Here is a 25618-nt window from a genome sequence, read left to right on the forward strand (position 1 = left end):
CCAAACAAAAACAAAAAAACTCATAGGAGTTTAGACTGGAATTCTACTGAATTTACAGAAAATTTCAGGGAGAATCAGTGTCTTTATCAATATTGAGTCTTCCAATGCAAAAACATGTGGTATGTATTGCTATTTAGTTTGGCCTTTGTTACTTTCGGTAAGCAAAGTTTTAGTAATGGTTGTCAGTATAGAGATCTTGCACATTTTTGTTATAATTATCCTTAAGAATTCTCACACATCACTGGTAGAAATTTAAAATGATAGGATCACTTTGAAGAACCAGTCGGGCAGTTTCTTAAAAGGTCAAACATGAAATTACCACTTGAGTCAGCAATTCCACTCCTAAATAGCTACTCATGGGAAATGAAAACACAAGCTCGCAGACTTGCACGTAAATGTTCATAGTAGCGTCACTCATAAGCGCTAAGAAGTGAAAAACAACGGTATCAGTCACCTAGTAAAAGTATAAACAAAATGCAGTGTATCTATAAATGGAATACCATTTGGTAATAAAACAGGAATAAAATACCAATAAACGCTGTGATGGGGATGGACCTCAGAAACATAACGCTAAGTGAAAAATACCAATATAAAAGATCATATATTTTGATTACATCTAAATGAAATGCTCAGAGAAGGCAAATCTATAAAAACAAAAATGAGATGAATGGTGGGCTGGGGCTAGGAAAGGGATTAATTGCAACAGAGATGAGGGAATTTATTGCAGTGATGAAAAAGAAAAAAAGAAAAAAAATGTTCCCAAATGGGATTATGGTGACAATCACACAACTTTGTAAATTTACTAAAAGTAGTAAGTTTTTAAATGGTGAATTTTACAGCATGTAAAAATATGTCAAGAAGGCTGTTTAAAAATGATCCCTAAGTATTTTATGTTTTTGACGCTATTGCACATGGTGTCTCTCTGGGGTTGCCTTCCACTTGCTAACTGCTGTGGAAGTCGAGTCTGTGGAAATACAGGACTTGTATACTGGCTGCATTACAACTGACAAATGGACTGAATAGACTGAGTAGTTTTTTAGTGGGTCCCTTAGGATTTTCAACTACCTGATCATGTTATCAGTGAATAAGAACAGTTTACTTCTTCCTTTTCAATCTGTATGCCTACTGTTCCTTTTTACTCACCTTCCTGCCTAGATCAGGCCTCTTAGTACAACACTGAGTTCAAGTGGAGAGTGGGCAAATCTGCTTTGTCCCCATCTTAGCAGGAAAGCATGGAATATTTCAGTAAAGAATGATGTTAGCTTGATATGTGTGTGTGTGTGTATGTGTGCGTGTTCTCTTGCAGATGTCTTCTATCAAGTTGGGGAAAACATTCCCATTATTTTCAGTTTGCTCAGACCTCTATTTGTTATTAATCATCAGTATATGTTAAATTTTGTCAAACATTTTTCCTGTATTTATGGAAACAACCACATGATTCTTCTCCATTAGTTAATGTGGAGAATTATGATTTACTTTCATGTATTATACAAATACTGCATTGCTGAGAGAAACTCTGATCATGATAAAGTAACCGATTTTTGATCTGCTAACATATTTTGGTGAATGAATTTGTGGCTATGATCATGAGGGATAATCTCCTCATCTTAAGATCCTCAAACATATCCGCAAAGTCCCCTCTTCCATCCAAGGGAACATAACTCTAGGTCCTGCGGTGAGGTTGTGGGTGTTTTGGGGAGCCATTATCTACAAGCCAAGGCCATCACGGGCCAAGACAACAGTCTCCTTATCTTCATGGTTTTAAGTCTGCAAGCTCCGTCAATCATACTGAGACTCACAGACAGGAAGAAAAATTACAACATATTCTTGGACACTTAAAACATTTTGTTCCAAATTATTCAAAATTATCTTATTCCAAAGGGAAATTTGAAGCTTCCTATTAAAAACTTCGAATTACAGACTCAAAGGGAAGACGACAGACGTTAAGGATGCCAGAAGACATGAGACAGACCCCATCAGGGGTCTTCTGCACAGACCCCTGCTCCCACAGATGGCCCCTCGGGCGAACACTGTTACCTCCTTCAAGTCTTCCACCACCGCCTCCATGGAGCTGAGCATGACTGCCATATTTAAACATGAGGAGCACTAGAATTTAATCTCTACAAGGGCATGATCCTTTCCTTTTTTGTTCACGGATACTTATCAAGCACCTGGGACAGGACAGTTCTAGGAAACAGTGGGTTACTCGTGTTGTTCACTGAATGAATGAATGGAAGCCATTACAGAAATTAAAACACTGTTCTTCTTTGGGAAACAAACATTTACTTAGCAACTATTTGGTAGACACTGAGAAAGGTTTTATATATATATATATATATATATATATATATATATATAGTATATATATAAATATAAATATATAAAAATATATAAAAATCACCTCATTATGTAATGCTTACTAGTCAAAAAGGACATTTCTCAATGTTGGCTGCCCACTGAAATTATCTGTAGTTTAAGAACTTTCAGATAGCTATGCTACATCAAAATCCAGATTAAAAACAAGCAGCAGCAGATTGGTTTGGGCACCTGCTTGTTTTTTTTAAATTCTGTATCAGTGACCCTTGTATACAGCCAGAGTGTGGACAATGTGCATTTTCACCAGAGACTTTCAATGCATCAGACTTTTTACCGTGTTTCCAGAAAAGGAACTTTTAAAACAGATACAGACTTCTTAAATGTTATCCATTTAACTGAAAACCACAGAGAGATCACTTCTCTGACCCGTAGTGTCCAAGGTATGGGGAACAAAAAGACAAATAAAAGGGTCCTTGCTACTGAGAGCCTCTCTGTATAAAAAGGAGACAGAGTCTCAGTAGTCTAGTAGGTATGACTGGAAAATGGAGTCGAGGAGAGTGTTTTGAAAACAGAGAAGATCAGCTCAGTGCTTAACAGCACACGGGAGGAAGGGGGTTGGGGGAAGCTCGCTGGATGGCAAAACCCCTCATTCAAGGAACTGCCGCTCCACTGCCGCTCCGTATCTAAAATGTCGTATCTCTTTCCCAGTTTGGCAAGGAAGAAAAGGCAAAGAAAAACAAATCCTCCTGTTTGTGCTTTCTTAGAAAAGTCTAAAAAAAATGCACGTAATGTTTATAGAAAAATATGGACTCTGAAAAACAATCTGAGGGTTTTGAAGGGGCGGGGGGTGGGAGGTTGGGGAGCCAGGTGGTGGGTACTAGAGAGGGCACGGATTGCATGGAGCACTGGGTGTGGTGCAAAAACAATGAATACTGTTTTTCTGAAAATAAATAAAGAAAGAAAGAAAGAAAGAAAAGGAAAAGAAAAATATAACCACAATGTCTTTAAAAGGTATGTGTGAAGAAATAATTGAAGGAGCCACAAAGGAATTAAATTTACTGTCCTACTTCATGCTTTGACATCTACTTCATGAGTGATCGAGCAAATTGCCCACAATTCAATGTAAGGTTAGAGCATCTGGGACTGACGACATGAGGCTATAGACAAAAATCAGGGCCAAATCGAGAGAGGCCTGGCTCCCATAAAGGCTCCTACTGGACAGGATGGTTCCCTCCCTATCCTTTAGTCCATCCTCTTTAAAAATTAATTGCTAGCATTCACAAAATTATGGACACTTGCAAGATTACAAACTGCCAAGACTGAACACCACGCCCCCTTCAGAAATCTCCTTGTTTTTCTATTTGCCATACACGCTTTTCCTCTCTCTGTAGTCACATTTTCCTTGATCATAAACTTCAAATAATCCAAGGGGTAATCGCTCTCCTGGAGAAGCACAAGCAGACTCTACTGGAGATGTACAACATATGGTATGCAACTGTACTGTCTTCCTGAATTCAGAAATTCTGAATCTCAGACTCTTAGCCCCAAGGATTTTAGATAATTACAGTAATGATAGCTAATGATAGCATGTACAGTGTGCCAGAGCTGTTCAAAGAGCTTTCTGTCTATTAACTCACTTAACTCTGTAACAATCCTACGAGGAGCTTACTGTTACCATCACCCATGGTTTCCAGATGCGGAACCTGAAGGGCATGTTCCGTACTGGGACCTCAGCCACAGTGCTGGTCAGTGCCGAGCCCGGGTTCAAATCCAGGAGACTGGCCCTCCGCCCTCACTGACCAAGCCCTGACTCAGCCTTTCTTAAGGCACTGTTTGACCTGTTATTTTGGCTGAGGTGATATGGATAGGTTTCGTTCCCGTATCTAAAATGTCGTATCTCTTTCCCTGAACTTTGCCAAGACTGTTGGTTCTTTTTAAAGAGCTTTTAAACGTACTTTCTTACACTGTCGGCTACTCACTGTACAGTAAGCTCAGGCATGTACTGTGCAATTGCTGAGTCAAGGGTTACAAACACTTCTGAGGTTCCTGATGGACACTTGCAAATTACTTCCCAAAACGAACATATCCCTTCATGATGACAAACAGAGGGGGTTAATACAATTATACCACGTCTGAATTATTTCAGCCGCTAAAGTCGTGAGTCCAATAAATGAGGTTTGACTAGATTTTGAGAAATTCAAGCACCCTGACGTTCGCTATTATAAATCATTCTTCACAAGTAACTTCAAGCTTTGACCTCAAGTCTGTGCTTCCAAACATGTTATGATTCTAAACAATCTAAATTAAATGAAGCCTTCAATACCTTTCTACTTCACAAATGAGGAATCAAAATGGCAAGTATAATTTTATTCAGATTACTTATTTGTTAGGATCTTACTGACAGAAGTCTTCCTCAGAAAAAGACTGCAGAAGTTTCTAGACGCAGAGACTATATTCCTAACAGGCGCATGGAGAGGAGTAGAGCAGAGTGCTCAGACCGTCGGGGCTCACACAGGAGCTCCAGCACTTACCTTCTGCGTCCTATAAGGCCTGTGCCTCAATTTCCGCATCTATGAAGTGGGGTAATAGCAGCAGGCTACTGCACAAGGCTGTACGGTGCTCAGTTTCCGACGTGAGCGGGCTGACTGAGCTGCTCTTCATGTCACATAGGCCATTTCATATAATCTGTCTTCTAAGTCAGATATTGTCGTCATTTCACAGATGAGGAAGGACTGGAGCAAAACCATGCAGCTAAGGAAGTGATGGGGCTGGGGTTCAAACCCAGGTGTTTCTGGTTTTATAGCCCACAGTCTTTTAAACTAAATGACATCACAATGTAACTAAATCATATAGGATTTGTCAGGAAAATTCTTCTAAACATCAATAAAAACACATTTTAAGGATGTGTGAGACATGAGGAAAGGAGACATGGGTAGAGTCAGAGCAGATCGCTTTCTCTAACAGACCTTAAGACTTTGTAGTGAAGGTTTAATATCGGGGTTTGAAAAGCAACACCCTGACTTTTGGGCACCCTGTCGCATAGTCCACGTTTCGGCAGTGCCCCTCCTCCCCTGCGTGCTCCACGGCATCTGTCGCTGCTCTGAACGGCTGATCATAAGCACCGCTTTAGTCTTCTCAACGCCATTAAGCAGATGGCAGCGCTAAATCCGAATGATGTAGTACATCTCCCCGGTGGACTGTGTTTTCACATGCTGCCATTATTCTGCAATTCCTCAGTGATAAATCTCATGAGTTCTCAAGAACACGAAAGACTGAACTGACAGTGGCAACTGATTTACTACCACTAGCCTGTGTCTGCCCCATCCCGTGTTCCCGTGGACTCATCTGCTTTGCGCGTGAAGATTCCACACGGCTGGCACGGGAGGTGGGTACTCTCCACGAGGAGAGGGACAGGTTTGTCCACCTGTTGCCTCCAAGGGGAGCAGAAGAACAAGGACTTGGGCTCTCAGAGAGCTGGGTATGAGGCCTGACTTGTCAGCTGCATGACTTCGGTCAGGCTCACGTTCTCTGAGCATCTGCTTCCTTCCTGATGAACTTACAGATTTGTTCTGTCCCCAGAATATCCCTATTTTGGGGACAGAACAAAATGGCAGGCATCAGAGCCTCTGACAGGGTAATAAACGTTTCCCCAGTACTCAAGTGATATTTGACTTCTTCAAAGTGTGCTCACTTAATAAATCTGGAAACGTTTCCTTTATTTTTTTTACTACTTTAATTCTAAGGAATTTCCTGCTGAAGCTATAAAACTTCTTGGCTTGCTCTCAATATAGTCAAGGTATTGAGTTTAGTAACTCCAAATGAGGCCCGATCATGGCCCTGGTTCACTGATCGCCCCTCCCACCTCAGCAGTGGCATACCCCAGGGGGCCAGTCCCCAGAAAACAAACCCAGTGCAGTGTTGGTCACACTGCAGTCCCTCCAGGACGGCTGTCAGGACTTCTGTCACCCATGTGCACCACTCATCCTACCAGTGACTGAACAGTAGTCTCTGTATCGACTCTGATTTCACCTCCATGGATCAGAACTGAATTGTAGCAATATTCATAGAATCGTGTGCTTGACATGCTAAGTATATTTTCCCAATAATTTTAAAATCTATCATAAGAACTGTAAAAAGAGGTCTGCCTGTGTGCCATCTGAAAATCGTGTTGTGAAATATCAGTGGTATGTGAACTACTCTTGGAAAAACACTCCTATAATAGAAAGAAATGGGCTGAAATCAAGTCACCAAGTGAGTAACTTATTAAATCTTTCTCTGGGTCTGTGTTCCCAAGAATGAGCTGGGAGTGATCATTTGCACCTGATAAACAGGTTAGGCTTCACACCACATGCACGTATCTCTCGGAGTGTGACCCGTACTCTGCAGGGCTGGTCAGCGTGCAGTGATGGTCCTCAGAGCAATTCTCAATCCTGCCAACACTTTAGCCTGGTCTGTCCTTCCCTCCTCCCTTCTAGATGCTGGCTTCCCCTTCGCACAATAGCCCCCCTCCTTTCTTACTACAGAGTCCTTGGCTGAGAATTAAGGAATTTATGGGTTTACGGTATAATCTGGGCTGGTATCTCTGCTTTTCGCCAATGTCTATACAACACAGGAGGGATGTACTTGTTCGTCGACCGCTCCCACTACCTAGTCAGAGTAGTGGGAGCGCTCAGAGGCATCATAGGTAGCCGTGCAGCAAGCAGAACACGACCCAGGGGAGGTGGCTGAGTGAGAGCACACTTGCAGAAATCTGACCAGGCAGAGTGAACAAACCCTGATCCACACCAAACCATTACTGCCTTTAAAAAAAGTCCTTGACAGGCAAACAAGACACCACACACACACTGATTATCTTCTGAAAAACAGTTACATTGATGTTGAAGTGGTTATAATTTAAGCTAAACAATAGGTCCTTGTTTCCAAAGTGAAAATCCCAAATCCTTCTCCGACCTCCATGGTCGGCTCTTGAGAAGGCGTTGCTGGACATACAGTCCCTCCAGCCGCTAGGGGCAGTGACAGCAAACAGGCACTGGGCATATGGCGACATTAATTTTTGTCTCACTGCTTTCCTTGGAATTGGTATTTGAAAACAAACCCAGGGCGCGCACAGCTTCTGGCAGCTTCCGTCACCCTGCCTATCCGGATAGAGGGCATAGCTGCTGTTTTACAAAGACAAGTCAATACGATTCTACATTTTGAAAAATTTTTCTTAGCTGAATAATGGTTCTTGGCATTAGACAAAAACCCAGGCTCCTCCAGCACTTCTCAGCTGTGCATTCTTGGGAAAGTTGCTAAACACTGCTCTCCTTAACTTCTGTGTGCGGGGCACTCACCACGTGCAGCCACTGTGAAAATCGGAGATACTGACTGTGAAGAACATAAATGCTGAGTACTAGACTCAAGAGAGCCTCCAAAACAGGCAGCTATTATTCCAAATTCTTTCCTTCAGAAATTTTAAGTGCTTTCACAGAGATTTTGGAGGATGGAATGAAATATGTACGTGAAAGTACGGTCAAACCACAAAGCTCTTGGGAAACTGGAATGTCCTATTAAACTCATCCAGAAACTCACGATTTTTACCACATAGTCATCCACTAACACTTTTCTGAAACCTTTTTGTTCTACTTTCTTTATGATCACAATAGGAATCAAATATTCTTTTGAGAATTCATAATTACTAGGTACACAATCGAAGATACCTTGATATTTAATAAATGTGATGACTTGATTTACAAATTTATAGCAAGATGATTATTACAGTAAAGCTCTTAACATATTCTCTCCTCATACTGTTGTTACCTTCTTGTGTGTAAGAAGCCTGCAATCTACTCTCCCAGCAACTTCCTGAGTCTATGGTCATCGTGTTTTACACCACAATTATTTTAGGATAAATAAAACGTTCAATAAAAAATGAATTCTGTTTAGTTTAGAATGAGATGGATATATTTACAAGTGATTTCTCAGAGTCAAAATTAGGACTTTTTTGAAGTCTTGAGTCATGTGAGGGGAGGGGCAGGTGTCTGAGGGCCGAGGCCGTCCATCACCAGCTCTATGTACCATTGCTGTCTACAGAAGTCCATCATAACTATATATTTTTAAAAGATTTTATTTATTTATTTGACAGAGAGAGATCACAAGTAGGCAGAGAGGCAGGCAGAGAGAGAGGAAGGGAATCAGGCCCCCCACTGAGCAGAGAGCCCGATGTGGGGCTCGATCCCACGACCCTGAGATCATGACCTGAGCCGAAGGCAGCGGCTTAACCCACTGAGCTTCCCAGGTGCCCCCCATCATAACTATTTTTGAGCCAATGTATATTAGAACAATTCCAGTATTATAAAGAATAGTTCATATTTCTCTTCGCAGTAATTGTGTGGAGAGCTTGTCACTCATTAAATGTGTGACGTTAGAGAAACAATGCCTTGTTTTACACTACCGTATTAGCACTATCAAGGTCATTAGAAAAATCAGTAGGGAAATGTAGCTGAACTATACTGAATTTTCTATCACTCTGTAGGGATTCTCGTTTGTACTAATTTTAATACAAGGTATTTGAAAATCGGGAGAAAATAATTCCTAGTTTGTAAAACCTCCTGAGAGAAACTGTTGTTTCTACAGCAAAATGGTGTCATAAAATGATTATAGCGTATGAAGTTTAAACGTCATTAGTGAAAGGGACCCTTCTGCACAGCAGGTAAAAATACCCAGTGGCCACCCATATGAGTCTTCTGTTTTGCTCTATTTTCTTTTCAAGTGGGTTCTAGCTGCTCAGTTCTAGCTAATCCCAGTTTATGTTAAATACTGATACTGACCATCCAAGGGGGAGGAGCCCTCCAAAAGGTCCCCTCTCTTCTCATTTTCCCTGTAAATCATTCACTCACACAATCCTTCCAGATTTTCTAGTACCTTGCCTATGTGGAATGAGACACAGAACAATTTAGAACTGGGAAAGGAGGGCAGCAACCAGGATTTACTCAGCGCAATGTGCTAACTGCCTTACACTGTGCCCTAACTGCCGTACACAGATTACCTCATTAATGCTCTCACAGAAAAGACACTGTGGATGACATGATTTCTCCCTACCCCCAACAATTCCCACAGACTATAGGCTTTCCTGTCTCATTCAGCTTGTAGGCTGACCATCTACAGAAGAAACAGAGCTATACCTTCTACAAGCTGACGCTTAGAGAGGTCAAGTAACTTAGAGAGGTCAAGTAACTCGCTTAGAGAGGTCAAGTAACTTGCCCAAAGCCACAGAGCCAGCAAATACTGAAGTGGGGTCTAAATACAGGTCAGCCAGACTCTAACCACTATGGCCCAGACCTCCAGAAGTTTTTGATAACACATCTGTTATCAGAAAGAAAACTACTTTTGATCTTATAACTGTAACTGTTCTTGTGTAACATGTGCACTAGAGTATTAAACGGTTATATTTACACATAACACGAAACATCAAAATAGAAATTTTGAAAGTATGAATACAAGTTGACCTTCCCTAATTCTCTTTCTGCACCTGGTGAACTGACTTGCTTCTCGGAAGGGTGTGGACCCTAATCTGGAGATGCTACACTGTGTGCCAGAGAGACAGAGTGAGCCTGTCTTTAACTCTGCATTATTCAAGAGAACTCTATAATTTAAAGTTCTCTAGTAGCTACATTAGAAAGAAGAGGAAGAGGAAGAAGAAGGAGGAGGAGGAAACAGGTAAAATAAATTTTAGTAATGAATTCATTTTACATTCTTTATTTCATGCTAAGTTTAGGACTCTGGTGAACGTCCTACATTTCCAGCACACCCCCATCTGTACCAGCCACATTTCAAGGTACACCGGCCACATGAGCTAGTGGCCACCGTGGTGGACGTGCAGGAGAACCTCTGCTCATGCTTTCTTCCACACCATGTTGTGCCAAAGAATATTTCAGAACAGCTCTGTCATCTCAAAGCAGATCAGGTGAAGAATTCTGAGTCATACTGAACCTTACAACTACGGCACAGAAGGGGATTTCAAATTCTGATTGAGAGAATTATTGAAGTACAAAATTAATTTTACAGATCCTGAAGAGTCAAATCCAAGGAACTGCAGACTACAGGTCATCGGGTGTTACCCGGTGTCACCTATTAGTGAACATTAAGGCTGTGTGCTTCCTGAGAGCCGTGGCACTGGGAATGCTATTTTGCTGAAAGGATCGAATGTAAAACTGGAAAAATAAGATCCTTCATTTAATGAGTCCTGGCGTACAACATTAATATACAGCATAAATGGAATTTTAGGTGTAATTAAGGTAGTCCAATCTGATAAGGAAACACCTCCAGTTCAGATGGAGGCCTGATGCCTATGGGATTCTAAAGCCCCATGAAGTATTCGATTACTGAATACTGTATATGGGAAATACTAATAGGAATTCCCCCCGCTGAAATCAAAGCCATGACAAGGGGAGAATGGAGGCAAGGGGACACAGGACAAAGAGGATGCTGTGGCGCCAGGCTGGGTCTGGACCACGCTTGGGCTTCAGAGTGTGGTTGAGTCACTTCACCTCTCTGAACCTGTACGGGAGGGGAGGACGTGAGTTGTAGGAGCAGTATTTTAGGACGTGCTGACAGGGGAGAGAGGACGGACAGGACCAGGCGCAGAGGAAAGGCTCAACAGCTTAAGACAGTGGTGGTGGTGATTTCCTTGTTAAATCGCACTATCTGATCCTAGGGAGGCTCTGAAAGTTCGCTATTCTAATTCTGACACACAGACTGTTGTGCTTAAAGCGCTGTCAACATATGTGCCTGTTATGGGCCAGACCGTGTCCCCCGCCCAAAGCACATGCTGAAGCCCCCAGCCCAGTACCTCCGAAAGGCACTGGAATCAGAGACAAGGCCCTCGAAGAGGTGATTCAGTTAAAATGAGGCCCTTTGTGGATCCTAATCCAATGTGACCAGCACCATCAGAGGAGAAGAAATGCGGACACACAGGGACACACCAAGGATGCATGTGCACAGGGAAAGACCATGCAAGGCCACAGCGAGGAGGTGGCCTTCTGCGAGCTGAAGGAAGCAGCCTCAGGAAACACCAAATCCCCCAACACCCAGACCTTGGACTTCCAGCCTCCCAACCATGAGGAAATAAAATTCTGTTGCTTAAGCCTCCTGGAGTGTGGGAATTTGTTACGGTGACTCCTACAGACTGCCACAGAGCTTGAAACCATCTTTCCAGCCCACCCCACAGCACAGCTGCTTCCCTTGGGTTTATGGGACGGAGCTGTCCTGTGGGGCCTGCGACGCTGCGGGGAGGCTGCGTGTGGCCGCGGACCGCGGGGGAAAGCCCGCTCCTCTCCTTGTAAGCTGTGTGGTCCCAGGCCAGTCCCCGCGTTCCTTCTCCTATAAAAGGGCTCATGTCTATGTCGCAGGTCATGAGGATTAAATGAATACTCAGATTACCTAGCAAAGAGCGGCTTCTACATTTGTCGGTGTGGGCAACCCGCACACAAGTCTCTGTCCTCCTTCAGGTGTGATGAGTTGCAACACTGAAAAGATCACTTCAAAGAAGGCAGACTGGCTGTCAAGCAAGACGTCTCTTTAAGTGAGTCTTCCATGACACTGAAAGCCCTTATAACGTACCAGCCTCTTAATTGGTCCCTGCCTCTCGGCTCACCACCTGTCAGTCCAGCCCCTCCGCTGCCCTGGAATGACAGTGAATCCAAGTCGAAAAGCACCGTCCCCGCGTGTAACTCTACGGGCTGCCCCCTGCTCACCGCCTGCAGCGCGGGGCCCCAGCCCCCTGCAGGGAGTCGCGGGCTCCCACCTCATCGCCTCCCGCAGAGCCAGGGCGGCTCCAGACGCCACTTACGATGCCAAGCCCTGGCCCTGCTATTCCAGCTCTGTGAAATGCCCTTCCCTGCTGGGACCCCAGTGACGCTCCCTCCCACTTCCCCTTTCGCAGTGAAATGTCCTCAGTGTTCTCAAGCAGACATTAGCGCTGCCTACTTCCAGAAATACTGAATTTCCCCTCAGACCTCTCATAATGACGGTCACATTACACTGCTCTTGAGTATTTTGTTGTTGTTGTTTCCTTCTAGACTATGAGCTTTTCAAAGAAACGGTCTCTGTCTCAATAATCTTTGTATTCCAAGCATCGGGCACAGAGCCCAACACACATGGACATTCGATACATGTGGGTGAAGGAACGACGGAAGCAGTGAATGTTTGTGACCCACCATATTAATACTGTCACCATCCTCATCGTGACCACTATCACGGCTTAAAGTGGAAAGGCGATACGCTTTCTAAGTCTGGGCTCACACTGTGGGTTGGTCAGTGACTCCTCTGAGCCCTTTTCATCATCTATAAAACAGATACAGTAACTCCTGCTGTTACCATGCAGATTAAATGAGACATGTGAGTAAGGCTTACACTCCACCTGGGACTTCTGGCACATTACTCAATCCTTCCTCTCTACAGTGGGAACAGGGCCACACGCTTGATACGGTTGCTGGGACACTAACAGGAGGTACCATATGTAAAGTCTTGGTCAGCACCCACCAGTGCCAGTCCCCCAGGCTGTGCCAACCCTCTCAAGGACACGAGTACAGTGCACCAGGCTCCTACTCAAAAAGACCAGTGGAGACTGCAAGTTTGAAGGCTCTTAACTATTATAAGTTATATGAGAAAAAAATCTGACATGAGCCAAAAAGAAGAAAGAACTTCCTATCCATGTCAGCCTCAGTGCCAGAACTCAGGAATAACAGGACCAACCTATTCAAAGTTGTCCGGCACTATATGAGTTCATTGAAACAATCACATAGTCCTTATTTTTTCATGCTTCGTAAAGCCAGTATTTTGTATACATGTCAATTTTTGTACTCCACTTAGAATTTTAAACAAAAACCAGAAGGTTTCTAGGCATTTAAGAAAACATTCTGAATAGGAATAAACTGATTTTATATATCAATGAACATCAAGGTATATTATATCACAAGGGTAACTATAAAGCTCTGTTTTGCCTCGGATAACACTTACTTATTTCTGGGTAAATACCTCTTTAGAAAATGAATTGGAGCTACCTCATTATTCACAAATAGGAATCTGAAGTTGTTAGAAAATAGGATCACTGCTGCTAAGAAACAGAAACGTTATGTGAATGCCAAACAAAACTTCTGGGTCTTTCCACCGCAGGCACTGACAATGTAGGATATTTACACATTGCTGATGTGGTTTTAAGCCTTAGGACTTGCACAGCCACAGACTTTGTAGACACTCTTCCTCCTCAGAATATACCGAACACCTAAGTTAAATTTTTAGAGTAAAAAAAATTCCCATTTTTATTTGTCAAGCCTATTGCTTTAGCACTATGATAAATTTGGGAGGAGTAAACATGCTAGTTGGTAGGATAGAGAGTGCTTCTCCAATTAAAACAAACAAAAAACAAAGCAAGCCAAGTCATGGTACCCTTGCTGTCCGATCATCCCCCTTTCCCAGAATGTACATATGTGGACAGAGAAAAGTGTCTGTTAATGGGGGTCTAATCAGAGATCGACTCTTACCTTTGGGCAGGGGTGCTATAGCTGTTATCATAGGAATCATAACTCTGTTCGTCATAAGCAGTGCCATATCCATCATCATAGTCCTAAAATAAAACAGGAGAAGTATAATAAAAGGTCAGAAAAGTTTCTGGAAAAAAAAAACAACAACACTCTGCTTTCAGTAACTCTTTATTAATTCAGCTAACATTTAAATATATATCTGTTATGGTACAAAGAAAAATGTAAGTGTGACATCAGTGAATATGATGAGTAAAAACCTCCAAAAATTTTCTCTACAAAAGCCAAAAGAAACTGGGAAAATTCTCAGAATCCACAATGTCAAAAGTCTGAAAATTAACAAAAGGATTGCAGAGATCTGAGGAGCATTTCTTTCTAAAAACTTGGCTGAATCTTGGTACAAGCAGTGAGCTCTGTGATGTTTTAATGAGTCCCTTTCCAACCCACCATTCCCAGCTCTGCAGGAGCCTTGAAAACCAACAGCTGTAACCACAGTGGACACCAGCAATCTGGGGACCACTGGAGGAAGCAGAAAAGGGTGAGGTTCTTCAAAACCTCATTTCGAGAGTATTGTATTTGACCTGACTTGGAGCTCATCCAGTGCAAAATGCCTTTTCCCTGGGGTTATTCAAAGAAAATAATTAGAGGCAATTATATAAGATTTTAGCTGCTTGAGGTAGTGGAACAAACAGCAGTCTAATCAAAAGCCAGCAAGAGAAGTGGGAGGACAAGATATCCATTTGCCCTTTGAATAGTTCTGACACACTCCTGGTAATCTAGAAGATTACATGTCTACAGAGTACCATGTAGAAGCCCAGGAAAGACCTGGGAAGGTCCTGAGCTCTTCTCTCCAGGGATCTGAAGGTTCAGCACAAGAAAGAAAGGCAAAGCCAAGTAAGGAGTTAGTTGTAAATCAACTGGCTGAGTCTTAACGACTTGTTCCAACATGTTAGGGACTTAGTTTCCAGGCATTCATTAAAATCTCTGTCCAATCATTAGCTGACCACTAAGGTAACAGGAGACACTTCAGTAACAACACATAATAAATCTCACAATATTAGCTTGGAAAAGTCATTAAATAAAAAAGGAAAACAAAAAATACTGGAAGAAGGAGCATTTAGTTTCCACAGTTGGCACATTAAGTTACATATCTACTTTTATTTTTTATTTTGGATCTTATCTATTTATTTGAGAGAGAAAGAAGCAGACTCCCCACTAAGCAGGGAGCCTGATGTGGAACTTGATCCCAGCACCATGGAATCATGACCTGAGTTGAAGGCAGACATTTAACCAACTGAGCCACCCAGGAACCCCTAAATTTCTAGTTTTAAAAAGAAAGTAGGTGATATGCAAAGAAACATGAAGGTATGGCTCACACAGAGGAAAAAAGTAATCAACAGAAACTGTCCCTGAGGAAGCTGAGACACTGGACTTACCAAAGACAAATAAGTTACTTGAAATATATTCAAGAAACTAAAGGATACTCTGTGTCTAAAGAACTGAAGTATGAGAACAATGCCTCACAAAATACAGAGTATTAATATAGATATAGAAAATAATAAGGAATCTAAAGAAATTTTTGAGTTGTAAAGTACAAAAAGTGAAATGGAAAAATCACCAGCGAGGTTCAACAGCAGATATAACTAGGCAGAAGAGAGAATAAGTGAACTTGAAGGTAAATCAATTGAAATTATCCAGTATGAGGAAGAAAATACAAAAAGATAAGGAAACAAGGTCTCAGAGACATGTGGGATACCATCAAGCATGAATGTATGCATAATGTGGTACCCAGAAGGAGAGGAAAGCAAGGAGCAAAAGATTATATAGAAAAATAATGGCTAAAAACTTCCCAAATTTGATGAAAAACTTTAATCTACCAACCTACCAAGAAGCTCATAAAATTCCAAGTAGGGTAAGCTCAAAGAGACCCATGCCTACATACGTCATCATCAAAATGTTAAAAGACAAAGAGAGGATCTTAAAACAGCAAGGGAGAAGTCACTTATCATGTGAAAGAGATTCACAATAAGATCAAAAGCTGATTTCTCAAGAAAGACCGAGGAGGCCAGAAGATGATGGGATTGCACATTCCAAGTACTAAGAGAAAAAGATTGTCAACTAAGAATTCTATAACCAGCAAAACTATCCTTCAAAAATAGAAAAATTAATGTATTCTCAGGAAATAAAAACAGAGAGTTCATCAACAGGTGATACGTTCTACACAAAATAGTAAAAGGAGTCCTTAAGGTAAAGTGAAAGGTCATTAAAAAGTAACTTGAATTCACATGAAAAAAATACAAGTAACACTGATACTGGTAGCTACTTAAAGAAATACTAAACTATAAATGTGTTTTTGTTGCAATTCCTTTTTTCTCTTGTTTGATTTAAAAAGCAACTGGATGAAGAACTAACTACAATTCTGTGTTGATGGGCACACAATGTATGAAGCTACAACTTGTATGACAGTACCAACACAAGAGTGGGCAGGTAAGGACATAGCTAAAGAGGAGCAAAGCTTTTGTGTACTGTTAAAATAAAGTTGGTATAATTTTGAAAAAGATTGACATAAGTTAAAAAGCAAATTGTACTCTCCAGGGTAGACTAATAAAATAAGAAACAAGAAAAGAGAGGGGCCTGGGTGGCTCAGTTGACTCAGCATCTGACACTTGGTTTCATTTTGGGTTATGATCTCGGTGTTATGAGACTGAGCCTGCATAAGGCTCTGCCTGAGATTCTCTCTCCCTCTCCCTCCCCCTTTGCCCCTTCTCAGCCTACACATACATGTGCACTCTCTCTAAAAATAAATCAATAAAATCTTAAAAAAGAAAAAAAATCCAAGAAGGGGCGCCTGGGTGGTTTCGTGGGTTAAAGCCCCTGTCTTCGTCTTGGGTCCTGATTTCGGGTCCTGGGATAGAGCCCCATGTCTGGTTCTCTGCTCAGTGGGGAGCCTGCTTCCTCCTCTCTCTCTGCCTTCCTCTCTGCCTACTTGTGATCTCTGTCAAATAAATAAATAAATAAATAAATAAATAAATATCTTTAAAAAAGAAACAGAAAAAAATGACAATGCAGTTAAAGTGATCTCAAATTAAAAAATCTAACAACAGAAAGAGATAGTAAGGTACAAAAAAAAACACAAGACAAAGGGAAAAATAGCAAAATGGCAGATATAAAACCAACTTTATCAGTAATTACACTAAATGTAAATGGATTAAATAACAGAAATTGGCATCAATGTTTATGAGATCCAACCACTTGCTGTCTACAAGAGATACACTTTAGATTCAAAGATAAAAAATACATTGGAAAAAAAAGAGGATGGAAGAAGATACACTATGGAAATACGAATCAAAAGAGGACTACCATAGCTGCACTAATATCAGGCAAAAATAGATTTTAAGATAAGAATTGTACCAGAATAAAAAAGCACATTTACTTATAATGATAGAAGAGTCAGTCTATCAAGATGGTAATTATAAAAATGTATGCATGTGTGTGTGTATATATATACACACACACACATATAAAATATATAAATATATATAAATACATACAAGCATATATTTTTATATGTTTATATATTTATATATATTATATATATTTATATATGTGTGTATATATATATATATATACACACACACACGCATACATTTTTATTATGTGTGTGTGTGTGTGTGTATAAAACAATAGAGCTCAAAATATATGAGGCAAAAACTGACAAAATTTTAGGAAGAAAAAGATAATCCAACAACAATAGCTGGGAACTTCAACATCGCACTTCAATAATAAAAAGAACATTAAAAAAAAAAAAGATCAAAAAAGAAATAGAAGATTTGAACAATATAATCTAAGTATACCTAACAGACAGATATAGAACAGTCAGCCCAGTGAGGGTGAAATACACATTCTTCTCAATACACATGGGACATTCCCCATGTTAGATCATACATTCTCTCAATTCAAAATTCACTACAAAGCTAAGTAATCAAAACAGTGAGGTACTGGTAGAGATGCAGATCAACAGAACAGAACCAAGCGTATAGAAATAAACCCTTACAGCTATGGTCAACTCACTATCAACAGACTGCCAAGACAACTCAATGGTGAATAGAACAGTTTTCTCAGTATATGGTGTGGGAAAAACTGGATACCCACACACAAAAGAATAAAGCTGTCCTGTTACCTCACACCGTATACAAAAACAAATACAAAATGCATCATACATCTAAGTATACAAGCTAAATTATACAACTCTTAGAAGACATCATAGTTGTAAATCATTGTAATTTTCAAACAGTTATGAGTTTCTTAATATGCCAGCAAAAGCACAAACGGCCAATGAAATATAGACAAAAATAAACTTCATCAAAATTAAAAAACATATGCATCAAATGACATTAGAAGAACAGTGAAGACTGTCCACAGGATGGGAGAAAATATTTCCAAATCACATATCTGATAATGGTCTCATATTCAGAAAATAAAAAGAACTCTTACAACTCAACAATAACAACAACAACAACAAGAGCAAAAGCCATCCTCCTAGTGCTACTGGAGACAGGCTTCAAACTGAGGACATTCTGCAGATTTAAAAACAAGCACACTGTGGTTATTTGAAAAGCACTGTGGAAGTCAAGAAGGTCCAGAGAAATGACCATTTTATAAAATCAAATTAGATATATTACAATGACATTTATGTCCATGAATGTATGAATCCTACCCTGAAACTGATCACCAAGTTTCTGGTATTAGTCAATTATATAGTGACCTTGGATTAATTGCTATATGCTTAATATTTAAATGAGCCTGAAAAAAACACCTATTTTGGAACATTGGTCTTACCAGTATTAATCAGTTTAGTGATTACCACCAGATCTCTTGAAGTACAGAAATGTGGTCAAGGGGTGAGAGAAAGGATCTGGAGTTAGATGAGCTTCCATAAGTTACCATCAATGATTTTAGGCAGGCTCATTCCCATATCGAAATCTGTTTCTTTACCTGTAAATTGTGAATCCCTTAAATATTCTGAAGGGATGGGAAATTATATATATATATACATATGTACAGATTACAGCAAAAGTGCACAACATGTATTAATAACTTTATGAAGGACAGCTTATATAATTAATTATTATATTAAAGCATTACCCATAAAGACCTCTCTCCTGGATTTCTCAAACAACACAGCTAACAGATTCAGATACAGAACATCAGAAACCACTGCGTGCAAGGGTATGAGCCAAATAACTTAGTGAATAACTTAGTCTCTTTTAAAAAGCATCTATTAAATATTAGACCTCAATTTACTTGGCTTAGGCAATCCCAAATATCTAAAAAATTATAATGATTTCCATTTTGTAAAACAAACATCAACACTAAGAGGCAGTACTGTCTCTGTAGGAATGAGGCTCAAACATTTTGCACAAGATCACCTATTTTTCTTTTAGATGCTTTTTCATAAAGGAAGAACTTAGTATTTGTTGAAGAGCTGCATGTCTAGTACTTTGGGCACAAGACAGAATAAAACATAAAATGAAAACTCAATAAATAGGGGCAGAGGAAAAATAAAAGTGAAGAATACACTTAGCACACAATATATAAACCACAGTGTTCCTCACAGTCGCAAAAGGCAGATTATTCATTTGGTGATCTTCCAACGACCAACGCAAGGAGAGAGCTATCTGACAAGATATAGGCAAAGATTACAACAACAAAACTGATAGGATTTTAATAACACAGTAAGTCATACAAATGCAGGTATTACTGATAATCCTGGTGAGTTCATAAATTAAAATAACCTGGTGTTCCTAATAGGAAGAGCAATATTAAGTTAAATTAAAAAACAGCAAGAACAAACCAAAGCCCTTCCACTTGCCTCCTACCCTGTTCCTGGCATTCAGTTAGACATGACGAATGGAACAGGAGTGTCATTGTCTACTCTGGTGTGGTGCGAGGGAGACAACGGAGCCCTAAAGAGATAATGATAACACCACAGGTCAGGTGCTGTGGCAAATGTGAGCACTGAGGTGGCACAAAGTTGCCCAAAGGGGAATGGGAATGGAGAAGACGACCCTAAAGTGCCAATGCTAGCACTTTGTTATAAAAGCCGAGAAAAGCAAAAGCAGCTGTTGAAATCATTAAAAATAAAAACCAGGCAGAATGAACAGCAGGTGCCAAACAGCAGAGGTACAGAAATCTGAGAACCCTCACATCCAGGAAAACCAGCAGCTTGCTGGGGGCACCCTGTAAAGAGCAGAGAGCAATGAAACTGAGAAACCCATAAACAACAGCACGGATTTGAGTTCTGAGTGACATGATCCACCTTGTGGCTTAGGGACACAGGAAACAGGGTGCAGACACAGAAGACGACGGTGAATCTGGAGGGCTGGACTGGTCATTAGGTCATGGCACTGCACAGTGTGGCAATGAGGAGCTCAGGGTTCTCCAGGAATGTGTTAGGAGCCTGAAGAGTATGGCTTCACCAAGTGAAGAATTCCACGGCTCTGTTTATTTAAAGGATCAAGATTGTAAATGAGTGGAACTTTCAGTGCTATACTAAATGTTCAGTGCTATAGTAAATGTTCTAAATAACTAAATGTTCAGTGCTATACTATTTTAACCCTACAGTTATGTCATTCATTCCTTGTTCAATTATTGTGTCAGATATTACAAGGCTAGAAATGTTCTTGCATTTTCAAATTGTTTAGGTCACTGAATTATTGACTTCCATGTTTTTACACTGAAGATTTTAAAGGATTAAAATTGCAATTCTCACATAATTTCTTTCATGATGATTTTACAGATGGATTTGGCCATGGGGGGCAGAGCTCCTCCCATGACAAAAATTGTCTGTTCGGTGGACGACACTTGAATAACACAGGGAAGCGTGAAGAACAACGTGACTGGAGAGAAGAAAAGCTCAGTGTAGGTGCACATACGTTTGTAAGTTTCTAGGAAGGAGTAGAGGGGTTCTTGTTGATCATCGGCCATCTTACTGCAAGGCAGGAGAGGAGGTCACTCGTAGACAATCGGGGATTTCATCAGAAAGGATTCAAGATCGTTACATGAGGAAGGGCGGCAGGCAGAGTGAGTGAGAGCCCCTCAGCATTAGGTTTCTTTGTCTGAGAACCAATCTGGGCATCAGCAGTGCGCTCTCTCTTTTGGTTTCTCTTTTTTGTTCTTTTTTTGAATGCTCTTAGTGTTTCCAACTACTGCTTGCTGGTTTTCTTACTTATTTAATTTGATATTAAGAAATTCCTCTTTAGATTTTTCTGAGGCCAGATCAGGGATTTTAACAAACAGTGAATACATTATTTGTTACAGATTAACATGTAATTGGGTAGAAATCATAAATCTAGTAGAGACGGGGCATCACAGACTTGGGTCAATCACACCACTAAGCTGAGAGTCTACTCTAAAAAGCCTTTCAGAACCTGGTGTGGGGGACATCTATGTCCCTGTTGGCAGTGCACAGACGTGTTGAACGATTTTCTTTACACTTGAAATCTTCAGGTAATTTCCCACATTTCTGTATTTTCTCCAAGAGAACATGCCCCTTTGTGACATGGCCTAGTCAACATGTCAGCCTCATTTTTTGCCGTACGTCCTGAGCTGCTCCCAACAAGCCTCTGCATCCCCACCCTGTGCCAAGGGAATTTTTCACTCTGAGGCTCGAAGGACTCTCCTCTCCTGCTGTATCTGCTCAGTCCCAAGACGCCGTGTGATGCAGCGACTGAGCAGATACGCACATCTCCATTCCTGGGTGGGAAGGAGTGGGCCTTGGCCTCCCCCACTGTTACCCACACAGATAGTGTCTTGTTTACTCTTTTACACAGAGCAGGAAGAGTGCCTGGAGCCTAGGAAGGGCGGCTCAATACATCAATGCTCATTCGATTGCTGGACCGAGTGCCTGCAGAGGAAAAAGCATGCAGATGCACCCCCGCCTGGTCCTGGGTCCTGCCCTGAGCATGGGCCTTATGAACTTGCTTATTCCAAGGACCTACTGAATTCCCTCAGAAGGAAGCTTAAGAGAGTTCCCTGACTTTATTCAAATGCAGTGCAAAGATGTTTTATCTCCTTTGCCACACTTATAAAACAGGGTCCTGTACCTGTGAGTGGGATGGCACAGGAGATACACATGTCTGTTAAAACGCTGAGAATCCCTGGTCTCCACAAAGTTCTCTGAAGGCACCTTCATCTGGGCAGAGTCAGTGCCTGGGGCTTTCCCCTCCCCCCAGCATCTCCCCCGGCAGGAAGTTCTCAGCTACCTCCATGCCATCGCTGCATCCCCATGATGACTGCGGTACAATCGCCCAGAAGGTCTCAGCTGGATTCGTAAGATATTCTAACTCATCTCCCTGGAAGTGCTCCCTCCTCTAAACCTTCCTCCAGAAGTAGCCACTAAAATGTGGGTCTGAGCTTGCTGCCTCCCTGCTTACAAATCTCCACTCCCGACTCGTCCTGTTTCTACAAAATAAAGCACACCTCGCCAAGCCTCGCGTGGGCTCGCCTCAGCATCCTGCCCAGAGACAGCACAGGGTGTGCCACAGCACCTCTAGAAGCTTCCCCGCTTCATGCTGTAAATGCTCTGCACCCGCTGCTCCCTCTGCTACCCCCTTCTAGGTTTTCCACCAGAAGACCTCAGGCTTAAGTTTCACACCCTCCTTTGTGCTTCCACGATAACTGAGAACTCGCTAATACAAGGGACCTGGAATTATCCCACCGCCTCCTTCTTCCCCCTGAGTCTGCAAGGTCCTCATGGGTAAGACCCAAGCCTTGCTTGTTCTCATATGCTCAACGTCTGCCATGTTGGAGGCTCACAGTGACCTTGTTGAATAAATGAATGACGACGAAAACTAAGTATGGACCAAGCAGCAGGAAGTAGACCAAAAACTTCTTTAAGATGAATGGAAATTAAGGAGATACTGTAGAATCAAATGCAGTATTTATTATAAAATACGATAAATGTTGGCAATGAGACCTCACCCGAATTCTTCTGTCAAACATTACCTACCGGTCTTACATCGCCTGTCCTCAGCAAAAATTCCCTTTTAAAACTCTGTATGCTATTTCTGAAAGTCAGAACATTATTAAAAACTGCAAACAAACATGGACAAGAAATAAATGTATATTGATATGAAGTCTTGCCTTATTAACAAAGAGTTACTGATTCAACAGGTTACACCTCCGAGCTTTCATCTTTAACAGTGAAGACGTCTGTCTATGTGGAATTTAACTGAGAGGGTGACCTGGACACTTGCTTGATGCCAGAGCTATATGAGAAACATGTTCTCACATAGGTAGAGATTCTCTGTTTGCCATTCCCGACCTAGAAAACTCCAACTGACACATGGTCAAAATACCAAAGAGATTTTTGAAAAGAGATTTTTCCGAGATAAAGGAAACAGCATGACCTATTTTTAATTCTATTTCTGTCACAAGTAAAATCAAGCATAACATTTAAGCTGGGAAAAGCCATTTTAAACAGAAGAATTTATAAAAGACTTGAATTTCAAAAATAATATTTCAGTTTTATGTCCTTTTAAAAGGAAACAATTACCCTATATAACACCTCACTTTAATTAGGGTTATATCTGGTCATTTTGAAATGCAAGAAGTTTTAATTTATAATACATTAAAATCTATAGTCTTGGGGTGACTGGGTGGCTCAGTCGGTTAAGCGTCTGCCTTTAATTAGGGTGATATCTGGTCATTTTGAAATGCAAGAAGTTTTAATTTATAATACATTAAAATCTATAGTCTTGGGGTGACTGGGTGGTTCAGTCGGTTAAGCGTCTGCAGAGACTCACTTCTCCCTCTCCCTCTGTCTCCCCCAACTCGTGCTCATGCTCAAATAAATAAAATATTATAAAACATCTATAACCTTATAATGATTATTTTGACTTTATAAGATAAACATTAAGCTAAAAACAGTCTTTTCAAAAACACATTTTCCTGGGGTTCTGAGTAATAATATCCTTGTCAAGTATTACCAATGACCATGAACATATCACATAACTAAATTGATTTATAATTAAGGACAAAAATCACAATATTAATAATAATTCAAAATAAGAATCTTTTCCATAATCATTTAAATATCATTAATTCAACAATCAAATCACATCCTTAGGTATTGTTTACAGCTAGGAGGAATATACTATACACAGCTTCTAGACTATACAAATTCTTCCCATCAGCCTTTGGAGTCTGATGCTGTGTTCAAATTCCAGCTCTAACTGTGCAGCATTGGGAATATCACCTAACCTCCTCAAACCTCAATTTTATAATTTGCCAAAGGGGAATTGTGATCCATGTTATGGTTATTTCCAACGATTAACCAGAAAATATATACGAAACCTGCTTGACTCGCCCAATAAAGGTAGATTTATTTAAGGATCTATCCCTTTTAACATTCTCAAACTCTTAAGCCAGAGAAACAGCAAAGCTATCCATAGTTTTGTCTTTTATAGAATGTGATCAGTTCTTAGAACTTTGTCTAAAACTGCACTGTCTGCGTGTCCATTCAGCAAATGCTGCTGCTGCCATGGTTCTGGATGAAGCAGCAGCTGCCCACGACCAGCTGTGATCCTCTCCACAAGTGAACCCAGCTTGGGAAAACAGAGCTACGTCAGTCATTCACAGAACGATTTCTCTCCTCTCAGCTCATACCTAACAGCCACAATTACATCTGTTTGGATTTGACAAGGTGTTCAAAAACACAATAAAGGAAAATTAGATAACAAAGAGGTTAACCCAGTAATTCCACAAACAAGGGAAGGGAAAACTGTATACAGAATATTAAAGAAAACCAAATTAAACCAGAAATCCCATGAGGATGGAAGAAAGGGGAATTACTAAACTGCATTAAGGCCACATTATGCACATCATGCCGAAGATATTTACATCTATTTTTCTGCTTTCCAAAGGAGGTGGGCATTTGTTGAATGCCTACTACTTGCCAGGCATCTCTCCAAGCACGGGGGACACAGTACCAAACAAACAAAACCAAAATGCATCCTTGTCCCTGGAGGGCTGACATTCTGGTGGGGCGGCAGACAGAGAACACCAAGCATCCCAATGATGGCACAGGGGAGGTGGGGGAGGCAGCCAGAGGAGCCTTAAGCAAGGACTCCTGTACCAGTGTGAAGAGAGTGAGGAGCTGCTTATGCAGATTTGTTTAAGGGGGTGGGGGGTAGATTTCAGGCAGGATGAATGACAAGCACAAAGGTCCTAAGGTAGAGTCAGCCACGTTGAGTGAGCCAAAGCAAGGACAGGAGCCAGGTCATCTGGGACCTGCAGGACTTGATGTGAGGGAGGTGGCCACCAGAAGCTGCTGGGCCTCGCGAGAGTTTCTGTGTTGTCTGAGATTTGTCTTTCTGCTTCATTTGAATTGACTTCTTCAACATTGTTTCTTCCTTCATCTGCATCTAATCTGCTAAAAACCATTTACTTAGTTCTTTTTGTTGCATTTTACAGTTCTACAATATCTGCTTTCTGTATTTCTATATTTTCCAGTTCTCTGCTTAAACCATCAATCTCATCTTTTAATTCCTAGGTGATATAGAACATAGAGTTATTTTAAGTTTATATCTGATATCTGAATCTACTATCTCTATTTTTTTCCTCCATTTATTATTATGGGGACTTCAACTTGTATTTATATATAAAAAATTAACAGAAAAAAATTTAAAGTCTATGTTACATATTTCTCTGGAGAGAATTTATATTTGCTTTGGGTGGAAGGATAGGAGAATTAGCAGTCCAGCTTAGCCTGGCCCAGAGGG

The 25618-nt window shown here is 40.9% G+C and overlaps 1 protein-coding gene across 5 annotated transcripts in view; it reads right to left on the reverse strand.

The window, feature by feature from the left end:
• KHDRBS3 (KH RNA binding domain containing, signal transduction associated 3) overlaps positions 1–25618 on the reverse strand; it is a 186393-nt gene that overhangs the window by 30904 nt on the left and 129871 nt on the right. For all 5 annotated transcript variants that reach the window (XM_059165559.1, XM_059165556.1, XM_059165555.1 and 2 more), the window contains one exon: positions 13839–13921. In XM_059165559.1, the coding sequence (XP_059021542.1) occupies positions 13839–13921 (83 nt within the window). The remainder of the gene's footprint in view (positions 1–13838; positions 13922–25618) is intronic.

Source organism: Mustela lutreola, chromosome 3 (genome assembly GCF_030435805.1).
Source record: "Mustela lutreola isolate mMusLut2 chromosome 3, mMusLut2.pri, whole genome shotgun sequence".
NCBI classification, from domain to species: domain Eukaryota; kingdom Metazoa; phylum Chordata; class Mammalia; order Carnivora; family Mustelidae; genus Mustela; species Mustela lutreola.